The following is a 23723-nucleotide window of genomic DNA, read 5'->3' as shown; positions in this document are numbered from 1 at the left end:
GGGAGGCTTAGAAAAAGCAGTCAGCACTGTCAGGTGTGTGGATTATCCTCCATCTCATAGTGAAGCTGTGGAGTCTCTGTGGTTTGGGATCTGAAGATGTGTGCCGTGCAAAAGGGCTGAAAGCCACATGCTGGAAATCAGGCCCCTAAAACCTGCTTGGTCCCGCTGATGAAAAACTGCTAACAAGGTGAATGTTTGTGTTCTGTGGACTTTCCATGGTGTGAACAAACACCAAGACTGTGAATGGTCATTTAGTGTTTCCTTATGTGTGAATAAACACTGAACTATTAAAGTTAAAGACTTTGTGATTGCCTCTATACTGCGTCCGCTAACATGCCTACCAGAACGAATCCCCACAGCACCTAAGGAGAAGAGGAAAGAGAAGGTCTACATGACAGGAGAAGTCACTGGATGTAACAGGTATGTGGTGCTGTATTCTCCTATATGTAGAGCTGGCTCACTACTGTGACCTGCGTCTCATCTTCTCCTCTTTTTTTTTTTAATCATAATCGTATGTATTTTAAATTTAGCAACTAACATTTTAATTTGTCACCTGCAGTCCTATGTAACAGCCCAGATAACAGTGATAACTTTCTGTGTACAGATAATGTAGTAGATGTTCTATGCAGTCCTATGTAACACCCCACATAACACAATAGTTCACTGTGTTATGTGGGGTGTTACATAGGACTGCAAGTATATCTATGACATCTGTACTCAGAGTTATGAGATGGTGGGGGTCCGACTCCTGGCACCCCCGCCAATCAGCTGTTTGAGACTGCGATGTTCCAGAGAGCGCCGCAGCCTCTTTGCTCCTTACCAAGCACAGCTCTGTCCAGATGGGACAGAGCTGCACCTAGACCATGTGAACAATGTCATATGGCCTAGGAAGAGACTTTGGCGCTTACGAAGCACCGCAGCCTCTTCATACAGAAAAATAAATAAAACTAAAATGGAGGGGGGGGGGGGGGGGGGGTTGGGTAGACAGCCCCGGGCCTATCATGCACTTAATCCGCCCATGGCCATGAAGCTGCGGTGGGTGTCCACTTGCGGTTTAGATCTATTCAATGCCAGGTCCGTGGCTTTCAAGAGTGAACAACCGCAGAAGAAACCGCGCACACAGCGATTTACACAGCATTAAAAACCGCCGCCTGACTGGTCCCTATGGGGAATACAATGTGATCCCAGCAACAAAGAGTAGGACAAGAAGGGGGGGGGGGGGGGCTGCCCAAATATGTGACAAACCAACTGTCAGCAACATCAACACCCCGGAAATGTCCGACAGGACGCCCCAAAACATTCATGATGGCAGAGGACCCCAGCCCCTCATGATATCAATATATGTCTATGTAAGTATTTCGAAAATATGGATACAAGCAGATGTAAGTGTGGTCTTTAGTTCTGCAATCAGTGTGCATTAAATGTAAATGGGAAAACGCAAGTGTAAACCGTGCCTGTATACTCCGTGACCAGGAGGCGTGCTGTCAGTCAGCGTTCACACCGGCCCGCCCCCAGCGGTTTCCATGGTTACCGGTAAGTTGTAGTCCCTGGGAGGCCCGGGAGGCCGGTCTGCGGTACATAACAGAATGAAGAGGTAGTCACCGCGGGAGATCGCGGCCATTTGCACGGTAGGAACCGTCTGTGAGGAGAGAAGCAAAGCGTCCATAGCAACGGCGCCTGGTTACCGCAGCCCTGTGTGTATGTGGATGAAAGTTTTATAAGTGATCTGCGGTTACAGCAGCGCTGAGTAACGCTGCTTCATGCTGTAGTGCTATTAGCCCTGCAAGTAAGTGTATTGTGATGTATTCTCTCTCCACTGGGAAAGCAATTTTTGCTTGTATGGATTAGGAAAATATTGCAGCTTTCGTCCAAGTACATGGTCACAACTGACCACAGGTTGTGTGCTGGGTGCAGGTCTCCCCCATTCAATTCAATGGAGCCTAGCTGCAATACCAGACACAACCTATAGATAGCAGGGGCGCTCTTTCTGCTACTAGGGGATTTCCCTATGCCTCCGATTTATTAAGGATTAAAAAGTCCTGCATAGATTGTCGGCCTGTATGTGTGGAGAAACTTTATCCATCAATTGCACCAAACAGAGCCTGTATCACCCGGCTCCATACTAAGGAACTGTCCTACAGGCCCGTGACCACATGGATGAGCCTTAATATAAAATATTGTTACATTTCAGATGATTTCCTATGCAGAAACATAATGATGGTAATCTTGACGTGAGATATTCTGCCTTATGGTCATGAGATGCTATAAAATAGGAATATTTCACATCATTTACTGGACATCGGCTGGGTCACATCTGCAAGACAAATGACAGCAATGCCCGCTCTGTCACATGATGGGCAGAGATGGCGCCAGATGAACCCCGCTGACTCTAATCGGTTAGTGGGATTTCCGTAATGGTGTCCGTTTGGGCAATTTTGCCCAAAAAAAATAATAATTCTCAATTATTTTCAATTTAAGGACGATTGTGTTTTTTTTTTTCTGGCAATAACTTTTTTTTTTGTCTAATTGTAGTTTTTAAGGACATCATTTTGGTGTACATATAAGGGCTCATGCACACGACCATATTATTACCGATCGTATTATTTGCAGGTCAGATGTGGACCCATTCTTTTCAATGGATCCGTATGTCCATTTCACAGCCCTACAAAAAAGTTAGAACATGTCCTATTCTTGTCCGTTTTGCTGCCTTGTATAGGACATTTCTACAGAAGTCCAAAAATACATGATGACATGTACTCGGCCGGATTCCATGTTTTTGGTGTGCAGTAATGGAAAAAAAAAGCTATTCCACTATAGTTTTTTGCACTTAAAAATTACGACGTTCACCATGTGACATAATTAGCCTGTTACTGTTATTCTATTGGTCAGTACGGTTATGGTGATACCAAATACAGTATGTGGTATGTGCAGTTTTATTTGTTTTTTAGTCTACTTTTGCACATCTCAAGCAAAGAAATAGTTTATGTCGTCGCATTCCAAGGGTCAGAATTTATTCATTTTGCCGCCCATGTAGCCGTATAAAGGCTTATTTTCTGCAGGATGAGATTGGGGTTTTATTGGTACCATTTTGGGGTACATAGGACTTACTGATTAACATTTTTTTGGGTGGGGGGATAGGAACAATTCCATTATTTTTTGTGGTTTTTAATATTGTTCACAGAGCAGTGTAAATAACATAACTCTTTATTATACGGGTTGTGGTGAACACAGCACGATACCACAGGTGTGTGCCAGAGGTTTTTTGTTTACCACTTTTATAATCTAAAACCATTTTTTTATTCAATTTATTTTTTCTTTTTGATAATATAATTTTATTTTTATTTATTTTTTACTCTCACTAGCAAATATGTCTTTTATAATACAGCGGTATACAGTACCTTGTATACCACTACATTAAAGCCTGTGTGACAGAGTCTAATCCCCAAACAGCATTGGCAGGCCTATTGCCATGTCAATGCACAAGCGCCCGTTTGCAGGGGCTGATGGTGATGGAGAGCCTCTGTTTAACTGCCTAGATGCCAAGGTCGCTATTGACTGCAGCATCTAGGGAGTTAAGCAGCTGGCATTGGGGTTAATTGCAATGCTGGCAGTCACAGCGGGATGCCTGCTACAGTCATTGCTGGACTCCCGCTGTGATCTGGAGCACTGTATCAGCGCAGCATGTGCGGGTCTCTTCATTCCCTGCAACCCACACCAGGATTAATGGCGTGAGCATACCCGCACATGCTGCCCTGATACAGCGCTCCACAGGAGAATAAAATCGATATGACAATTTAAAAAAACAATCAATATCGTCTGGCTGTAAAAGGGCAAATTAATCCAGTTAGTTCAATGGATCACACAGCCCTAGAGTCCATTATTTTACTATCCTATAACGTAACTTATTCTGCACTTACTAGAGTGCTTACATGGAGCTGTAGAGAGGAAGCCACCATGCTGCGAGAACTGTACATGCAAGCTGCGGCGGTATTAAATTAAAGGGGTTTTCCAGCAGTACAATATTGACGACCTATTCTCAGGATAGGTCATATCTCATCAGTGGGGGTCTGACACCCAGCACCACTGCCGATGTGACGTCATGTTTACCAGTCATGGCCTATGTGCAGCTTAAGTGAATGACCCTGAACTGCAATACCAAACACAGACACTATCCAATGTATGGCGCTGTGCTTAGTAAGCTGCAAGGAGGCCACAGCACTCACTGCAGCTTCGCAGCCTTCTGAAGTAGCTGATCGGCGGGGATATCGGGAATCAGACCCCTACCAATGAGATATTGATGAGCAATACTGAGGATAGCTCATCGGTATTCAAACCCCAGGAGAACCCTTTGACTTATTAGAAACGGATTGTCTGTTCAGCATTCATTGTTAATGGCAGTACAGTGTTGTAGGTTACCGTGCAACCATTAACAATGAATGCTGAAGAAACAATCAACTTCTAACAAGTTAATTGAATACTGCCATGTGGTTTTCGAGTCAGTCATGCCGTGTGGCCCTTAATCATCCAGGACAGGCAGATATACGGTTTACCTGAATTACCACAATTGGCATGGGGTATGTATTACAAAGCTGTCCTCCAGACTTACCAGCCTTCACCAGGGTTGTGGGGGAAACAATAACATCACGTGTCCACCCGCCACTTTTCAGACCCTGGAACTTTTTAATTTGGACCCCATGTACACTGCATTTTATTTTCTTCTCCACAGTGCTCGCGAGGTGTCCTTCAGAATCATTTTTTAAGCTGTTTTATAAGGCAGTGGTACAGGATGACTATAGTAGGCGACCCCAAGAAGACAATTGTAGCCACACACTATCTTCTGGAACAGTGGCACCTATGGATGTCCACTACATCTAGTTTTTTTTTCTGGAAATTTGGTTGTCCTTATAGTTTTGGTATTGATTGCAGGAAGAATTGTGGGAAGTTTCACTCTTTCTTTATAATATCTCTTCTTTTCAGCCTAAGTGTTGCCTGACAAAATGAAACTTCAGACCATGGCATGCAGTGAATCAGAGGAGGATTCTGGGGATGATGAAGAAGACGAGGAAGAGTCAGAAGCAGAGAGTTTAAGCAGAACGTCCCCAGTAGATGAGGAAATCACCATCGAAAATGTAGACCCCAAGCCAAGAGAGGAAAGCCAAAGTCAAGACAAACGGGACCTTGAACTTGAAAAGCCAAAGACAGACATAACCCTGGACACAACGGACCAGTCTAAAAAGAAAAAGAAGAAGAAACGCAGGTGATTAGCTTATGCTGTATAGAAATGGGGCCTACTCTTGACTAGGATCAAATAAAGGAGTCTGGCTATAGACATTAGTGCTCATTCAGCCATCTCATAGAGGTCCGGCTGTTAGGACAACTGCTTATTGAGCCGTCACCATCAACAACATACCAGACAGGAAGATAAAGTATTAGCTGATATAGATTTTCTTTCTGCAGCATTAGGATAGGATTGGGTAAAATCTCTTCCACTTTGCTGGTACTGTAATACAGTTCATTTGGAAAGTGTTCATACCTTTTCACTTTTCACATTTTGTTACATTGCAGCCTTGTGCTCAAAATCTAAAAAAGTTTATGGCCATCAATCTGCACTCAATACCCCATAATGAGAAAGTGATAGAATTTAAAAATTTGTTGCAAATTTATTAAAAAGAAAAAAATTCAATTTAGAATGGACATAAGTATTCCGACCCCTTATTATGACACTTGAATTTTAGCTCTGGGGGCCTCCCATTTCTTTTGATAATCTTTGAGGTGTTTCTACACCTTGATTGGCGTCCACCAGTGGTAAATTCAGTTGATTGGACATGATTTGGAAAGACACAGCCCTGTCTATATAAGGTCTCGCAGCTGATAATTTATATCAGAGCAAAAACCAAGCAATGAGGAGGAAAGAACTGCCTGTAGAGCTCAGAGATAGGATTATGTGGAGGCTAAGATCTGGAGAAGGGTACAAAAAGTGTCTGCTGAACTGAAAGTTCCCAGGAGCAGTGGCGGACATAGAGAGGTAAGGGCCCCATAGCAAGGATCAAACCAGGCCCCCCACACAGTACAGAAGGGTTTCCGCCTAAACCCCTTTCAATGACCCTTGGGCCATTTTTTCCGCTGCCTCATTTGCTATACCTTTAGAGGGTAGAGTCCTGATCAAGTTTTCACTTCCAGTAGAAGAGGAGATAATCCCAACTAGGCCCCTTCTTGCCCTGGGCCCCATAGCAGTCGCATGGTCTGCCTCTATGGTAGTTACGCCCCTGCCCAGGAGCAAAGTGGCCTTCACAATTCTTAAATGAAAGAAGTTTGGAACAACCATGTCTTTTCCTAGAGCTGGCTGACCCACCAAACTAAGTAATTAGGGGATAAGAATCTTGGTAAGAGAAGCGACCAATGGTCACTCTGGCTCAGAATCAAAGATCCTGTGTGCAGATAGGAGAAACTTCCAGAAGGTAAACAATTACTGCAGCACTCCACCAATCTGGGCTTTATGGCAGAGTGGCCAGAAAGAAGCCTCTCCTCAGTGAAAGACACATGAAAATCCACCTGGATTTTGCAAAAATAAAACACATAAAGGATTCTCAGATTGTGAGAAACAAGACTTTCTGGTCTAATGAAACCAAGACACATGAAAATCCACCCGGATTTTGCAACAAAAAAAAAACACCTAAAGGATTCTCAGATTGTGAGAAACAAGACTTTCTGGTCTAATGAAACCAAGATTAAACTTTCTACCCTCAATTCTAAGTGTCATGTCTGGAGGAAACCAGGCACTGCTCAGCATTTGCCCAATACCATCCCTACAGTGAAGCTTTGTGGTGGCAGCATCATGCTGTGGGGAGGTTTTTTAGCGGTTAGGAGAGGGAGAAGGGTCAGAGTTGAAGGAAGGCTGAGTGGAGCAAAAAACTGATATATTCTTGATGAAAACTTGGTTCAGAGAACTCTGGACCTCTGACTGGGCTGAAAGTTCGCCTTCCAACAAGACAATAGCCCTAGACACACAGTCAAGACAATAAAGTAGTGGCTTAGGGACAACTCTGTGAATGTCCTTGAGTGGCCCAGCCAGAGCCCAGACTTGAACCTAATCGATCATCTCTGGAAATGGCTGTCCACCAACAGTCTTCATCAAACCTGACAGAGCTTCAGAGAATCTGCAGAGAAGAATGGCAGAAAATCTCCAAATCCAAGTGAGCAAAGTGAACCTTTTGTCATCATACACAAGAAGACTGGAGGCTGTAATCGCTGCCAAAGGTGCTTCAAATAAGTCTTGAGTTAAGGGTCTGAATAATTATGTCAATGCAATATTTCAGTTTTCCCTTTTCAATAATTTAGCAAAAATGTAATACATTCTAGGGGGGATTTATCAAACTGATGTAAAGTAGATCTGGCCTAGTTGCCCACAGCAACCAATCAGATTCCCCCTTTTATTTTTCACAGCTTCTTTGGAAAATGAAAGGTAGAATCTGATTGGTTGCTATGGCCAGTTACTAGGCCAGTTCTACTTTACACAGTTTGATAAATACTGTATCCCCCTGTTTTAACTTTGTCATTATGGGGTATTGAGTGCAGAATGATGGGGAAAAACTTGATTTATTTTTATTTTAGCACAAAGCCGCAATATAACAAAATGTGAAAAAAGTGAAACGACTTTCTGAATGCATTGTTTGCTGTAAATTTTCCACCCATAATTGCACAATAGAAAATCTGAGGCATATGTTCCACCACATGTTAACATACCCTTAAAGGGAACCTGTCATCAACTTTATGCTGCCCATACTAACAGCAGTATAAGGTAGAGACAGGTGAGTTAATTTCAGAGGTCTGTCATTTAAAAGTTAAAAGTAAGTGGTTGCCGAGAACCAACCTCACAATCATTGCAGACTGGGCCTGGAAAAGAGTCCCGGCCACCTGAGAAGAGTCCTGGTTATCCATGAATTCCTGCTCTCCTGCCCACCTGCTGATGACTGACCGTCGCCTACCTAGTTTTCCCCCTTTCTCTCTAGGAGAGAACTGCCAATCATCAGCAGACGGGTGAGAGAGCAGGAGATTAGGAATAACCAGGACTCTTCTCAGGGAGATCTGACTCTTTTCAAGGCCTGGGCTGCAATGATTATGACGCTGGTTCTCAGCAACCACTGACCACCTCATCCACTTAAAGGGAACCTGTCATGTGGATATTTGATTATAATCTAACTAATTATATACAATCATTAACTACTAAAAAGTGCCTTAGATGTATTCACTTACTAGTGTGACAGATGGTTACCTCCTAATATACACACAAAGATGCCACATGCCGCATGCTAATGAGCTGATTGGAGTCCAGCGTGATGTCATTGAGTCCAGCGTTTTTTTTTATTCAGAGCTATAGCCACCCCCCTGCCCACCTGCTGCTGGTTCATATGGAAAAGAACTGTCAATCAGCAGCAAGTAGGCGGGGAGAGTCAGGAGTTCATGAATATTCAGGACTCATCATTATGAGCTGGAGCTTTTCAATGCAAGATGTTGGCAGATTGACTGGGTCAATTAAAGAAAGTGACCCAGCATTGTGCTAAGAGAATCAGTCACTTATTTATGTTGCCCTTAGTTAGGACACCATTAATTGGTTAGGTTCCCTTTAACACTGGCTCGTCTTCTTTCTTCTTCTTTGAGGACCTGGGAGGAAAAGGACCTTTGGTGACGTCACTGCGCTCATCACATGGTCCATCACCATGGTGATGGACCATGTGATGAGCGCATGTAAAGATCTGGTCCGCATCCCGATCGTCACCTAGCAACCATGCATGAAAATCGCACCGCATCCACACTTGCTTGCGATTTTCATGCGGCCCCATTCACTTCTATGGGGCCTACGTTGCGTGAAAAACGCACAACATAGAGCATGCTGCGATTTTCACGCAACGCACAAGTGATGCGTGAAAATCACCGCTTATGTACACAGCCCCATTGATGTGAACTCTCGCCCGTGTGAAAGGGGCCTTAAAGTAGAGCAGTCTGCTCTTCTTACATGTCTGAGATAACAAGTGTGGAGCATCTTTTGTTAGGACTCTACATTGAGCTGTTATTTCTCCCAGAAATGTATGACTATATTGAAAACTGGGTGTTACCATTCTTCTCTTCAAAGGCACATGTCCTTACACACAACACTGATTGGACATTGTCACAGTGTGTAGAAGTACAGCCCTTTGGGGGCTAATGGAACACCCAGGTGGCAGTGACACCTAGTTGCCAATTTAACCATAAAGCCTTGTGTCATTTCAGGGAAAACTATAAAATATCACACTACAATTCTATCCTCATTGTTACGTAGTTATCCCACTTCCCGCTACATTACTGATTATCATGGTAGATCACTGCCGTATGGGTGTATGGGATGCACTCCTGTGATGGAGGCCAATCCTGAAGTTCCATTGCTTCTATCACAGAAGTCATTTATAAAAAAAAATTTTTTACTACATCTGCCTTCAAATCAGTTAAAAAATATACCATTTTGCTATGTTCATTCTCAATATATGACGGGATCTACTACATAAAAGTTTTTTTTTTATTCATTTTTATTTTATTTTAGGGTAATTGGTATCAATTTAACAAACTGCAAGTATGAGAGTGGTAAGTCGATCACATCCGGTTCATAAAACATTATAATGCTAATTTTCTGAGTTGTTAGACCTAAAATCAGTCATTCAAAAGTGATTTATACTGAATAGACCTGCTTAAGGGCTATGGACACCTTTTGGGGTATTTTGTATTATTACATTTTACTCGTTTTGGGCTACAATTAATTTTTCTATTGGTATTTATTAAAAAATTTCAATACTCTTCCTTTACAGCTTTCACTTTAACTGCATTTGCGGGCCTTCTGTTCTGCACTGAATCCGTCAGGGGACTGCTTTGATGACTCAATCTGTAGCCCCTATCCCTGAAGTCATTTAGTCCATATTCTTATCAGTTTGCTAAGAACTTGTAAGGGCCACACATCCAGCCATCAGGACAGCTCCCTGACAGATTCAGGGTGACACAGAAAAGATGCTAGTGTGCAAGTCCACTTAGAGTGAAAGCTGTAGAAGAAAAACTGTTCAAACTATTAAAGGGGTTCTCTCACTTCAGAAAATGGCATTTATCATGTAGAGAAAGTTAATACAAGCCACTTACTTTTTCCATTACATTATACACTGCTCATTTCCATGGTTACGACCACAGTGCAATCCATTAGCGGTGGCCGTGCTTGTACACTATAGAAAAAAGCACCAGCCTATGTGCACTTGATAAATGTCACTTGCTGAAGTGTCACAACCCTTTTAATAAAGTTCAACCAAAAAAATAAATTTTAGCCCAAAATGAGTAAAACGCAATAATAAAAAAATGTTCCCAAAAAGTGTGCATCGCCTTTACAGTGAATTTGTCACCTAAATATGCTGCCCATGTAAGCATTTTACTAGTAGTAGTCCATACATAACCATTTGGCTAATCGAGTCTAATGAAGAATACAGCAGACTCAGAGTTTTATATTCGAGGGGAATGCTAACTGCCCCCTAAACAATTTGCTCCCGATCCAGTCAGTGTCTAGATACAGTATTTTCCACCATATGCATGCAGGTCCACAGTGGCCTACAATGCAAAGCAATGAGAACTGCAAAATTTTAAAAAGTTAAAAAAATTCCCTCTATTTCAAATATCATCTTATATGTTTTCCCATATACTGTAATAGCTGAGGCTCTGGTAATACTGGCTTCTGTTTTTGCGCGAGTCATGACATCAATATGGTGGATCCCTTACGATTCCCACTGACTTTGTGTAAAGTGAAGAAGATGTTTCTACAGTTACCGCGTCTGCTTGGGTTTCAGTGCGTCGTGCTGCCTCCGCGAGTGGATTGAAGGAGGTTGGAGATGAAGAGGAGTGGACAGTCTACTGGACGGACTGCTCTGTCTCACTGGAGCGTGTAATGGACATGAAAAGATTCCAGGCAGGTTCTCAGGCAAAGAATAGGTTCCGAAATAAAAATATTCAAATTGTATTTCTTTCTTATCAATATATATCTGTTGTTATGTTTTCCTAATAGAAAATCAACCACTTCCCAGGAATGAGCGAGATATGTAGAAAGGACTTGTTGGCAAGAAATATGAATCGTTTGCTAAAACTTTTTCCTAAAGACTACAACATCTTTCCAAGAACATGGTGCCTGCCTGCTGAGTGAGTCATTTTTAGGCTTTACTCACACTTATAAGGCATCAGTTGCCAGCACCTTTGAAAGGGTTTCCTGGGATTATAACATTGATGGCTTATCTTTAGGCCATCAATGTTTGATGTGTGGGGGAGACCTCCAGAACCCCCACCAATCAGTAGAATGAAGGGACTCTAGCACTTTGGCACGCACTTTATCCCCTTTGTTGTTTAAAGTGGTTGGCCCATCTTGCACTTTGGTGGCACATTCCTCGGATATGCCACCATTGTCCCCCTCTGGGACCCACATAACTCTAGAACAGGGCCCCCTAAGTGAACAAGGGTGCCCCGTTCAAGTGCAGCCACCAGTCATTCACTTCTATTGGAGTGCCAAAGATTGCCAGGCACTGGCTCTGCTATTTCAAGACCTCCCATAGAGGTGAATGGAGAGGTGGCAGTGCTTGAATGGAGGGGTTCTGCACTTCGTGATCTATCCTCTGGATAGATCATCAGCTTCTGATCGGCGGGGGTCCGACACCCGGGTCCCCTGCCGATTAGCTGTTTGAGAAGGCAGCGGCGCTATAGCAGCGTCGTGGCCTTTTCACTGTTTACCGCTGGCCCAGTGACGTCACGACTAGTATGGCCTGGGCGCGGCTAAGCTCTGTTCACTTGAATGGAGCTTAGCCGCTCCCAGGCCAGTTGATACTAGTCGTGACATCACTGGGCCTGCGGTAAACAGTGAGAAGGCTGCGGCGCTGCTGGAGCGCCGATGCCTTCTCAAACAGCTGATCGGCGGGGGTCCTGGGTGTCGGACCCCCGCCGATCAGAAGCTGATGATCTATCCAGAGGATAGATCATCAGTTTAAACAAACTGCAGAACCCCTTTGAGCACGGTGAGCCCCTATGATAAATCTGGTGCAGGTCTAGACAACCTGTCTAACCTTATGCCATCCTTTGGATTAGTAAATCTGGACCTTTGTCTCCATACTACCAAGCCATTGGCACACTATGTACTGCTACACCGTGCCTATGTATGGTAATGTATTATGAAGGCATTCTTCCAGCCAAAAAATAACCCAGAAATACAGGGTGTGCTGGAGCATGACACTGCACTTTGATTCATAGGGTATTTCACAATGAAAAAAATATATTCATACTACGTAGTCGAATATATGGCCAAATGTTTTTTTTGGGTGCAGTGTCATGCACTGTGTTTTAGTGCACTTGTGCGCATGCACTGAAAAAAGCAATACGTTTACCTGCACTCCGTTGGGAAAACAAATCATAAAAGTCTCCTGTTACATCTGGACTGTCCCTAAAACAATCTTTCTGTTGGAGGATTGGTGTGGAGTTGGAGTGAGGCTCTGAATCAGTTTGTAGGTGGAGCACCATTGTTGATTGAGTTGGCTTAAGTCCCATCGCAGGGAATGGAGAGGTAGTCGCGTATGCATGGCATCCTCTGCATTTACTGCTATGAGCGTGGCAAGCAGGCTGGAAAAATTATATATGGTCAACTTGAATAATCCGAATGTAGACAGACGAGTCAGGAGCACTCTAAGTATGATACATACGTATTGGTTGCATAGTAGACAGTTATATGGTGCATAACCATGGGCTCATTTATGTCTGCCGAAGATAATATTCCATCATCCTGTCGCTTTATGTCTTTATTCCATGAGTTGAGTGCGGTTTATTCCTGTACTGCTGTTATGAATGTTATTATTGCTTATTAATAGCACTTTTAAACTTTTCTGTACTTCTACTACAGTTATGGTGATTTACAGGCCTACTGCCGCACAAAGAAGAACAAGACTTACATCTGCAAGCCTGATAGTGGCTGCCAAGGCAGGGGCATTTTTCTTTCCAAAAACATGAGGGACATCAAACATGGCGAGCACATGATCTGTCAGCAGTATATCTCCAAGGTAGCATTTACTGTGTTATGTGCCGGTAATACACCTCCAAGAAAACAAAATATGATGGCATTAATATCAGTATATTTCCACAGCCATTCCTGATTGATGGGTATAAATTTGATCTACGTATATACGTCCTTGTGACATCTTGTGAACCTCTGCGCATTTTTATCTACAAGGAAGGCCTTGCGCGTTTTGCAACCATGAGTTACACAGAACCTAGTCACAGCAATCTGGTAAGTAGAGGAGCCTTTGGAAATGGATTTTAGATGAGTGGTTATTGACATGGACCACCAAGACCCATATAGTAACGTAAAATTCCTTGTGACAGGACGATGTCTGTATGCATCTGACAAACTACGCTATCAACAAACACAGCGAAAACTTTATCAGAGATGACATGACAGGAAGTAAGAGGTGAGTTGTGTGTTGCATCATGAATTAGTGAAGATTATATTGTTAGAAAAGGGTTTTCCGAGATTTTAATACTGATGACCTAACCTCAAGATAGGTCATCAGTATCTGATTAGTGGGGGTCCGACACCTGGGACCCCCGCCGATCAGCTGTTTGAGAAGGCCGCTGCCTTCTGGCAGCTTACCAAGCACAGCACCGTACATGGTATAATGGCTATGCTTGGTATCGCGCTCAGCCCCATTCAATTAAATGGGGTGGAACTACTTCTAGGCCACGTGACACATGAACTTGTCATCACTCAGCTTAGTGAAAGCTGCAAGAAGGCCTCGGCGCTCACAGGAGTGCCGGTGCCTTCTCAAACAGCTGATCAGCGAGGGTCCTGGGTGCTGATCAGATACTGAGGACCTATTCAGAGGATAGGTCATCAGTAGAAAAATATATCGGAAAACCCCTTTAATGGCATATATTGTGAATGGGAAAGGGGGAAAAGCTGCTATCAGATACCTCTGAGAGAGGCTTTTCCCCTCAAAAACAAAAGGATCAGGCATGTTGAAACCTAACTGCCCAATCCTTATCTTCCCTGATTTGTGTCATCAAAGGAGATTTGGGAGCCCCCATACACATTAGTTTGATAGTCGTGCCAAAATCCACTGGTTCAGTCAATATTAGTCTAATTCAGCACAGATATATTCATATGATAGAGCATGCTCAACATAGACAGCAAACTGTGCGCTATATCTAAAAGTGGCTGGCTATTGGACAGCTATTCCGATCCCCTTCCATACACCCAAGGTGGTCACTTTCCGATTTGTTCTCCCATTTAAATGGGGCAGTGGTCATGCATGTGCACTGCTACTCTATTCAACTCTATGGGACTGCTGGAGATGGCTGAGCAGGGGAACACAGGTTCCCCGATCTCATGATCCATTGGAGTTCCAGAGGTCGGACATTCAACGATCAGTTATTCCCTACCCTGGACAGATGTTAAGTCTTTGTTATGGGACAGCCCCTTTAAATGAGTATTCTCATCTCAGACATTGATGACATTTCACTAAGATATGCCATCAGTGTCCAATGTCTGGGACTATCTCCACAACGGGACCGCTGAAGTGAATGGACAGAAGCTTCGCATGCGTAACCACCCTCCATTTACCACTCTGGGAGTCCCAAAAATAGCCAAGCACTGGTTCAGCTGTTTCCGGCAGTCCTATGGCAGTGAATAGAGAGGTGGCCATGCATGCATGGTGTGTTCTTCATTCTCCGCTATGGGACTTCTGAAAATAGTCAAGCACCACTCATTCAGCTACTTTCAGAACTCTCATAGCAGTGAATAGAGAGCACGCCGCTCATGTGTTGCTTCTCTCTTTTCACTTTGGGGGCCTCATTCTGGAGAGAGGAGTGGGACCAGCACCTATATGACATTGGTATATCTTAGCGATAGGCCATCAGTGTCTGAGATGGGACTACACCCTTACCTCTCTAGCAGACAGTTTTTAGCTCTGTCACCTATAACTACAAATTATTAAATGATTCTCGCAGAAATTGAAGCCGCCTTAGACTTTTCACTCTAATTACGTTTTGTGTTTCAGCTTTAGATTCTCCTTTGGCCTCTTGTGACGTTTTTTTCTTCCAATTATAGAAAATTATCAACTCTGTGGACCTGGCTGGAGAACAATCACTACAACAAAGCGCAGCTCTGGGAGGATATTGAAGATGTAATTATCAAGACTCTGATCTCTGCACACCCGATCCTCAAACACAACTATCGAACTTGTTTCCCAAATCACATCGCAGGCAGCGCTTGTTTTGAGATTCTAGGATTTGACATCCTAGTGGACAAAAAATTAAAACCTTGGCTGCTGGAGGTAAAATCTCATCTGAAAAAAAAAAATGGCGAGGAAAAATGATTACTGACCTGTTCTAGTTTCTGGGGGGTTATCTAGGCTTTTACGGCATGCAGACGAGGATCCATGGGCAAAAACCACCCATGGTGATCTAAGCTAGATAAACTACGCCAATAATCCAAAAGAATAAAGAAAAATCAGCAAGTGATTAACAATATATAAATGTTTATTGAAATCCACATCACATAGATATTAAAATACATAGCACAGCCAAAAACCCTAGGGCAAGATGGAGAATGCCCAACATTACTGCTAAAGACATAGAACCGCTACTGTGTGGGAACAACATATAGTATTATTGGTCTGTGCCGCTGCAATCATGCCCTATAATTCAATTGAAAAAATAATAATAAAGATACAAATGTGTACAGTCACAAAAGACGGTTTCACCCCTTTTGAATTAAATCCATATTTATAGGTTGTAAATGAAATGAATAGAATTCTTCTGTGGTGACCTGTACTGATAGGTTTATATATCATATGGGGTTTTCTGTTGTTTTCTGTATATCCCGGATGATAGATTTATCTTGTATAAATAGGTGAATCATTCCCCAAGCTTTACCACAGACTCCCGCTTGGACAGGGAAGTGAAGGATTCTCTACTCTGTGATACCCTTCACTTGATCAATCTCCGGGCTTGTGACAAAAGAAAAGTTCTTGAGGAAGATAAACGCAGAGTTAAGGAGCGATTACTGCAAAGGAATGTTCCTAAGGAAAACAGGTGACAACACATTCCTCTTTGGAAACCATTTAGTCCACAGGATACAACTATTGTGAATATTACTGTTCCGCATTCTACATTTTTACATCATGTCATATAAATGACATCATATCATCATTTTGATTGGGTTCATTACTTGACAATGTATACTGCACAGTAAGCAGGGTCAGACTGGCCCACCAGAGTACCAGAGGACCCTCCGGTGGGCACAAGCTCTGATAATAATGGACCCCCTAATAAAACAGGGCCCTTAAGATCCTATATACACAGATGGTGGGCCCTCAGAATAATTTCCTCTGACACTGACAGTAAGGCCTCATGCACACGACAGTTGTTTTTTGCGTCCGCCAAAAAAAACAGATGCGGCATCCATTTTTTGGGAGGATCCGTTTTTTCCAACGGATCCCTTGTAATAAATACCTATCCTTGTCCGCAAATGTGAAAAAAGTAGGACATGCACTATTTTTTTTGCTGAAGGGAAACACGGACAACGGACGCGGAACACAAAAGGATGAACTGTCAGCATTTTTTTGCTGACCCATTGAAATGAATGGGTACCCATGCTACCCGCAAAAAAAACAGTATGGAGGCCGAGAAAAACAACTGTCGTGTGCATGAGGCCTAAACCTCCACTAAACAGATCTTTACATGACTGGGGCTACATGGCGACATGAACGTAGTGCGACATTGGTCATTGATGTTGCTGCGATGCTACAGTCACAGACAATCCAGACCTGATGGATTTTTTGTTGCAGATCGCCAATTGCATGTCTCAATGCGAATTGCGCCCTGCGAAACAAAACCTATCAGGTCTGGATGTTCCGTGAATGTTGCGTGGCAGTCTCGGCATGTCGTGTGTCACTCAGCAACATCACTGACAATCATTAGATCCATTGTTGCACTGTGCTTAAGTCACCTGCAACTGATTTGTGCCTTGGCTGTGTTTTTACAGTCAAATCGCAGCTTTGAAAAAGCTGTGTTACCTATACAGAGGTGATATCTATCATTGTAATCCTGCCTGTGACGATAATGTGATGGCTACTGAAAAGTTAACTGTACAGAAAAAGTCTCAACATATTATAAGGTCTAGTGGCCAGTGTGTAAACTTCACGATTTTAGGTACCGTACTTTTTGCTTTATAAGACACTTTTTTCCCCCCTAAAAGTGGGGGGGAAATGGCCGTGCATCTTATAAAGCGAATACTAGTGAGCGCTTCCATTACGGAAGCACTCACTAGTATGAATTAGGTGCCTGGGAGTTGGGAGCAAAGCGCCGCAAGCGCTTGTAGTACTCACCCTCCCCTGTCTTCCTTGCTGGGGCCGGCGCACTATGACCTGACACTGCACGCAGTCAGGTGACAGAGCAGCGCAGGCCGGGAAGACAGGGGAGTGCAACTTCTGCCAGAGGTGAAGAGGAGCTGCGGCGCAGGACAGGAAAGAGGAGGTTTTTATTTTAATGTGATCTGAAGTCTGATGGGGTCTGACAATGTGGGCTTATCTGACGTCTGATAGGGGTCTAACATTGAAGTCTGATCTGAGGTCTAACGGGGGTCTGAAATTGGGGGCTGATCTGAGGTCTGACATTGTGGGCTGATCTGAGGTCTGATGGGGTTCTGACATGGAGCGCTGATGTGATGTCATGATAAGGGGGTCAGATGTGATGTCCTGATATTTATGGGGGCCTGATCTGATGTCCTGATATGTATGGGGGTCTGATCTAAGGATCTGAAATGAGGTCTGATGAACAATATTTATTTCTTATTTTCCTCCTCTTAAACCGGGAGTGCGTCTTAGGGCTCTTTCACACTTGCGTTCTTGTCTTCCGGCATAGAGTTCCGTCGTCGGGGCTCTATGCCGGAAGAATCCTGATCAGGATTATCCCAATGCATTCTGAATGGAGTGAAATCCGTTCAGGATGCATCAGGATGTCTTCAGTTCCGGAACGGAACGTTTTTTGGCCGGAGAAAATACCGCAGCATGCTGCGCTTTTTGCTCCGGCCAAAAATCCGGAACACTTGCCGCAAGGCCGGATCCGGAATTAATGCCCATTGAAAGGCATTGATCCGGATCCGGCCTTAAGCTAAACGTCGTTTCGGCGCATTGCCGGAGCCGACATTTAGCTTTTTCAGAGTGGTTACCATGGCTGCCGGGACGCTAAAGTCCTGGCAGCCATGGTAAAGTGTAGTGGGGAGCGGGGGAGCAGTATACTTACCGTCTGTGCGGCTCCCGGGGCGCTTCAGAGTGACGTCAGGGCGCCCCAAGCGCATGGATCATGTGATCACATGGACACGTCATCCATGCGCATGGGGCGCTCTGACGTCATTCTGGAGCGCCCCGGGAGCCGCACGGACTGTAAGTATACCGCTCCCCCGCTCCCCGCTCCTACTATGGCAACCAGGACTTTAATAGCGTCCTGGGTGCCATAGTAACACTGAAAGCATTTGGAAGACGGTTCCGTCTTCAAATGCTTTCAGTACACTTGCGTTTTTCCGGATCCGGCGTGTAATTCCGGCAAGTGGAGTACACGCCGGATCCGGACAACGCAAGTGTGAAAGAGGCCTTATCAAGTGAAAAATACGGTACTTTTTAAAAATAGATGGTGACATGGCATTCTAAAGAAAAAAATAAAATAAATAAATGTTGAACATAAAAACGTGATTTAAACAATATGTCCTATTTTGATGACACACTCCCTTTAGTAACATAGTTTATAAGGCTGAAAAAAGACATCTGTCCATCCAGTCCAGCCTGTTATCCTGCAAGTTGATCCAGAGGAAACATAAAAAACCCTGTGAGGTAGAAGTCAATTTTCCCCGACTCCAATCAGACAGTCAGAATAACTTCCTGGATCAACGACCCCTCTCTAGTAGCTAAAGCCTGTAATATTATTACACTCCAGAAATACATCCAGGCCCCTCTTGAATTCCTTTATTGTACTCACCATCACCACCTCCTCAGGCAGAGAGTTCCATAGTCTCACTGCTCTTACCGTAAAGAATCCTCTTCTATGTTTGTGTACAAACCTTCTTTTCTCCAGACGCAGAGGGTGTCCCCTCGTCACAGTCACGGGGATCAATAGGTGATGGGATAGATCTCTGTACTGACCCCTGATATACACTCACCTAAAGAATTATTAGGAACACCTGTTCTATTTCTCATTAATGCAATTATCTAGTCAACCAATCACATGGCAGTTGCTTCAATGCATTTAGTGGTGTGGTCCTGGTCAAGACAATCTCCTGAACTCCAAACTGAATGTCAGAATGGGAAAGAAAGGTGATTTAAGCAATTTTGAGTGTGGCATGGTTGTTGGTGCCAGACGGGCCGGTCTGAGTATTTCACAATCTGCTCAGTTACTGGGATTTTGACGCACAACCATTTCTAGGGTTTACAAAGAATGGTGTGAAAAGGGAAAAACATCCAGTATGCGGCAGTCCTGTGGGCAAAAATGCCTTGTGGATGCTAGAGGTCAGAGGAGAATGGGCCGACTGATTCAAGCTGATAGAAGAGCAACGTTGACTGAAATAACCACTCGTTACAACCGAGGTATGCAGCAAAGCATTTGTGAAGCCACAACACACACAACCTTGAGGCGGATGGGCTACAACAGCAGAAGACCCCACCGGGTACCACTCATCTCCACTACAAATAGGAAAAAGAGGTTACAATTTGCACGAGCTCACCAAAATTGGATTGTTGAAGACTGGAAAAATGTTGCCTGGTCTGATGAGTCTCAATTTCTGTTGAGACATTCAAAGTCCGAATTTGGCGTAAACAGAATGAGAACATGTATCCATCCTCTGATGGCTACTTCCAGCAGGATAATGCACCATGTCACAAAGCTCGAATCATTTCAAATTGGTTTCTTGAACATGACAATGAGTTCACTGTACTAAAATGGCCCCCACAGTCACCAGATCTCAACCCAATAGAGCATCTTTGGGATGTGGTGGAACGGAAGCTTCGTGCCCTGGATGTGCATCCCTCAAATCTCCATCAACTGCAAGATGCTATCCTATCAATATGGGCCAACATTTCTAAAGAATGCTATCAGCAACTTGTTGAATCAATGCCACGTAGAATTAAGGAAGTTCTGAAGGCAAAAGGGGGTCCAACACCGTATTAGTATGGTGTTACTTATAATTCTTTAGGTGAGTGTATTTATACATAGTTATTAGATCTCCCCTGAGTTGCCTTTTTTCTAAAGTGAATAATCCTAATTTTGATAACCTTTCAGGGCACTGTAGTCCCCGCATTCCAGTTATTACTGTAGTTGCCCTCCTCTGAACCCTCTCCAGCTATGTCTGCCTTGTTCACAGGAGCCCAGAACTATACACAGTACTCCATGTGTGGTCTGACTAGAGATTTGTAAAGTGATAGGACTATGTTCTCATCACGGGCATCTATGCCCCTTTTGATGCAACCCATTATCTTATTGGCCTTGGCAGCAGCTGCCTGACACTGGTTTTTACTGCTTAGTTTGCTGTTTATTAAAATTCCTAGGTCCTTTTCCATGTCAGTGTTACCCAGTGTTTTACCATTTAGTATGTACTGGTGACTTGCATTATTCCTTCCCATGTGCATAACCTTACATTTGTCAGTGTTGAACCTCATCTGCCACTTCTCTGCCCAGGCCTCCAATATATCCAGACCCATCTGTGATATATATTTTTTTATAGTGGTTGGGGCTTGTTTTTACTGTTACAAAATCCAAATCTTTCCTTCACACTGTCAAATGATTCTGCTTGGCTCCACAATTAAAGCTTAGGAGCTTATTTAAAGGGGTTATTTATCATGTGAACAGGGGTCCTGTAGCCCGGGGGAACCCCTGAAATGAATGGAGTGGCAGCAGTGGCGCTCCACTCTTCTCTATGGGGCTGCAGGAGATAAATGAGGACATGCAGGAAAAAACAGGAATATCCAATAAAGACAGATTTATCATTATGAATCTGCAGAGAGCCGGAATTGTATACTCTAATTCTGTGGTGTTGTGTAGGGGATTTGGAGCACAAGAAGGATTTGAGACTTATTTAGATAAAAATAAAATAAAAATACATAATTATAGGTAGTTTAATAGTAAAGGAAAAGCACATCATTTTCATCAGTTGCACAAGTAACGGAACTAAACTGATAAGGATGCTAGCTATAGAGAAGCCTATGAAATGCCAGAGTATTTAGTAATTTTCACGTGTACTTTAAAGCGCTGTTATGTTTTAATATACATTTGTGGCTATGGAGTATACAAGTAAAACATTGCAAGTATTTGATCCACCCCACTGACTTTGTTGAGTGCCTCCATGTTTGCTTGTCTGCTCTTACATTTACTTAATATTTCTGACCACAGACGGGAACAATTGGAAAGCACTCAGGCGGCTTGGCTGGAACAAGTCGAAAAATATGAAGACAGCCACCTGGGAGGGTATCAGCGTATTTACCCACAAGCCACAGCAGACAAATACGAGAAGTTCTTCAAACACAGCGGCTCATTGTTCCAGGAGACTGCCGCTTCAAGGGCCAGAGAGGAGTGTGCAAGGTAACGGCTTACTTTAGGTGTCGACTTTGATACCTGATCCTAGCTAGTAAACTCTAGTAAGATTAAACTCTTGATTGACCTGGAAATTGGCACCTTATTGGTTGATTTTAGTGCTGGATGTTAGGATTGACAGCTAATTGGATTATAGGACTATAGATTACCCAGTTATAGCTTTGTCTCATATACCTGTGTCTTAGATGAAGGGATAGCAATCACAACCTGGGGGGCATAAACCCAACTGGCACTTTGGGCCCTGTGTATACTGAATGAAATAAATTTAGGGGTCACTTATTAACCTTAAATCCGCCTATATTAGGCGTATTTCAGGCGCAGATTGCAGCACAACGCTTAGTTGTAGTTGACTTTTCCCTGCTCACACCAGGTCTAAAAAAGTGAGTGTGGCGTGAGCGGGGAAGGACTCATTCATCATTTTCTACGCCTGGTTTAGAAAATTGTCTAAATGTAAGCCAGCTAGGAAGCTGTCTTACATTTAGAATCGTTGGTGGATGCGCCAAAGTTATGTAGAGGCTACCACCTCTTCATAACTTCGGCGATCCACCGCCAGAGCATGGGGCTTTATTAAGACCAGCGTCTAAAATGCCGGTCTTAATAAATGACCCCTCCTTAGTGCATACACGGCTTGTAGTGAAATAAATTATATAACATAGTGCCACAGTGATGGTCATGATTGTGATACCAATCCTTGAGGTCAACTGTTGAGCAAGGTATAGTCATGGAATTATAAAGTATAGGTGATCACAGTACATAATGCACAAGCCAGAATCACCCTTTATGATATCTGTCAAAGTAAATCTGGTTTAAAGGGAACTTGTCACCTCTACTATGCAGCCCTCGAGAACTGAGAAAAAAGTCGTCCCAAAATGATGTCTGTAACAATATTGCATCTGGAAAGTACTGTACAAAACCTGTGGTCATAAGTGAACAATGCACTCTACAGTAACGGTTGTCTATATGAAGTCAAGTCCTAGCAGATTTAAAGACAACCTGCAAGCAGATTTGACCATGATTAACTGCTGACAGCACTAGGTAGGGACTGGGGAGAGGAAGACAAACATACTTTTTTAGAAGGTCCTATTATCAGAAGTAGTGTGAAAATGAAGTTTTATTCTGCTACTACAAGTACTCAGGAGGCAGAACTTCACCATGAAATATTCTCTGTTCTCTGAATTGAGCTCCTTCACCGGCCCTTCCCTCTGATTTGAATGACAGATGCCGCATCCAACCAGCAGACTACTACAGCTGTCACTCAGAACAAAGAGTAGGGACTATAAAGCAGCTCAATGCAGAGAGCAATTCACAGTAATGCTCCACCTCCTGTATGTTTGTTCTGCTCGCCCCAGCGCCTACCTACTGCTGGCATTAGTTTAGCATGGTCAGAACTGCTGACAGGCTCCCTTTGACCACATAGCGTGTTGTACCATACGGTCTATCACCCTTTATTGCATGCACTGATACATTGTTTAATACCAGTAAAATTATTCCTGACAGACAGCAGCTGGAAGAACTGCGGCTGAAACAAGAGCAAAAGGAAATACCTACTGCAAAGAAGAAGAAAGAACAAAAAGATGCCTTGCAAGGAGAGTCAGCAGGTGAAAAGGCAGTAAAATACAAGGTGACAAGAAGACCATCTACCCGCACTCTGACCAGTGGCTGTAGAACCGCGGAGAGAAAGGTAAAGTAGACATGAAATTCTAACATGATTATCGGAGACTCTAAACATAAAGTCTGTTATATCTACACTACCTGAAAATAAATAAAGAACACCCAGAAAACTTCAGCAGAGATTGACAAAGTATAAATTGCTAGTGGTGCTTGGTCAATGCCACACAACCAAGATGGTGAACCCTTTATTTTGGGTTCTGCAGTAGAGTATATTTTGAGGCAGGATCACACTAATACTGGTTGGCAACTTCCCTAGCTCTAATACAGGCTGCTTTCTGGCATGGCAGCGGTCATACAGATGCTAGATATCCTCCTGTGGTCATTCTAAGCTCTTTCAACTTGGAGCTGTAGTTCAGCCAAGATGGTTGTTGGCTGCATGGGAAATC

General features: G+C 43.4%; 1 protein-coding gene across 1 annotated transcript in view; it reads left to right on the top strand.

Moving 5' to 3' along the window:
- Nucleotides 1–1549: 1549 nt before the first annotated feature.
- TTLL6 (tubulin tyrosine ligase like 6) overlaps nt 1550–23723 on the top strand; it is a 28412-nt gene continuing 6238 nt past the window's right edge. Inside the window, exons 1-12 of the mRNA XM_040414127.1 lie at nt 1550–1628; nt 4978–5257; nt 9575–9615; nt 10851–10969; nt 11066–11196; nt 12935–13091; nt 13175–13318; nt 13414–13499; nt 15137–15362; nt 15941–16122; nt 21466–21654; nt 23164–23347. Of these exons, the coding sequence (XP_040270061.1) occupies nt 4998–5257; nt 9575–9615; nt 10851–10969; nt 11066–11196; nt 12935–13091; nt 13175–13318; nt 13414–13499; nt 15137–15362; nt 15941–16122; nt 21466–21654; nt 23164–23347 (1719 nt within the window). The 5' untranslated portion in view covers nt 1550–1628; nt 4978–4997. The remainder of the gene's footprint in view (nt 1629–4977; nt 5258–9574; nt 9616–10850; nt 10970–11065; nt 11197–12934; nt 13092–13174; nt 13319–13413; nt 13500–15136; nt 15363–15940; nt 16123–21465; nt 21655–23163; nt 23348–23723) is intronic.

This window comes from Bufo bufo, chromosome 1, assembly GCF_905171765.1.
Source record: "Bufo bufo chromosome 1, aBufBuf1.1, whole genome shotgun sequence".
Lineage (NCBI taxonomy): Eukaryota > Metazoa > Chordata > Amphibia > Anura > Bufonidae > Bufo > Bufo bufo.
Note: the sequence above shows the minus strand (reverse complement) of the source record. Positions and strands in the feature narration are given on the sequence as shown.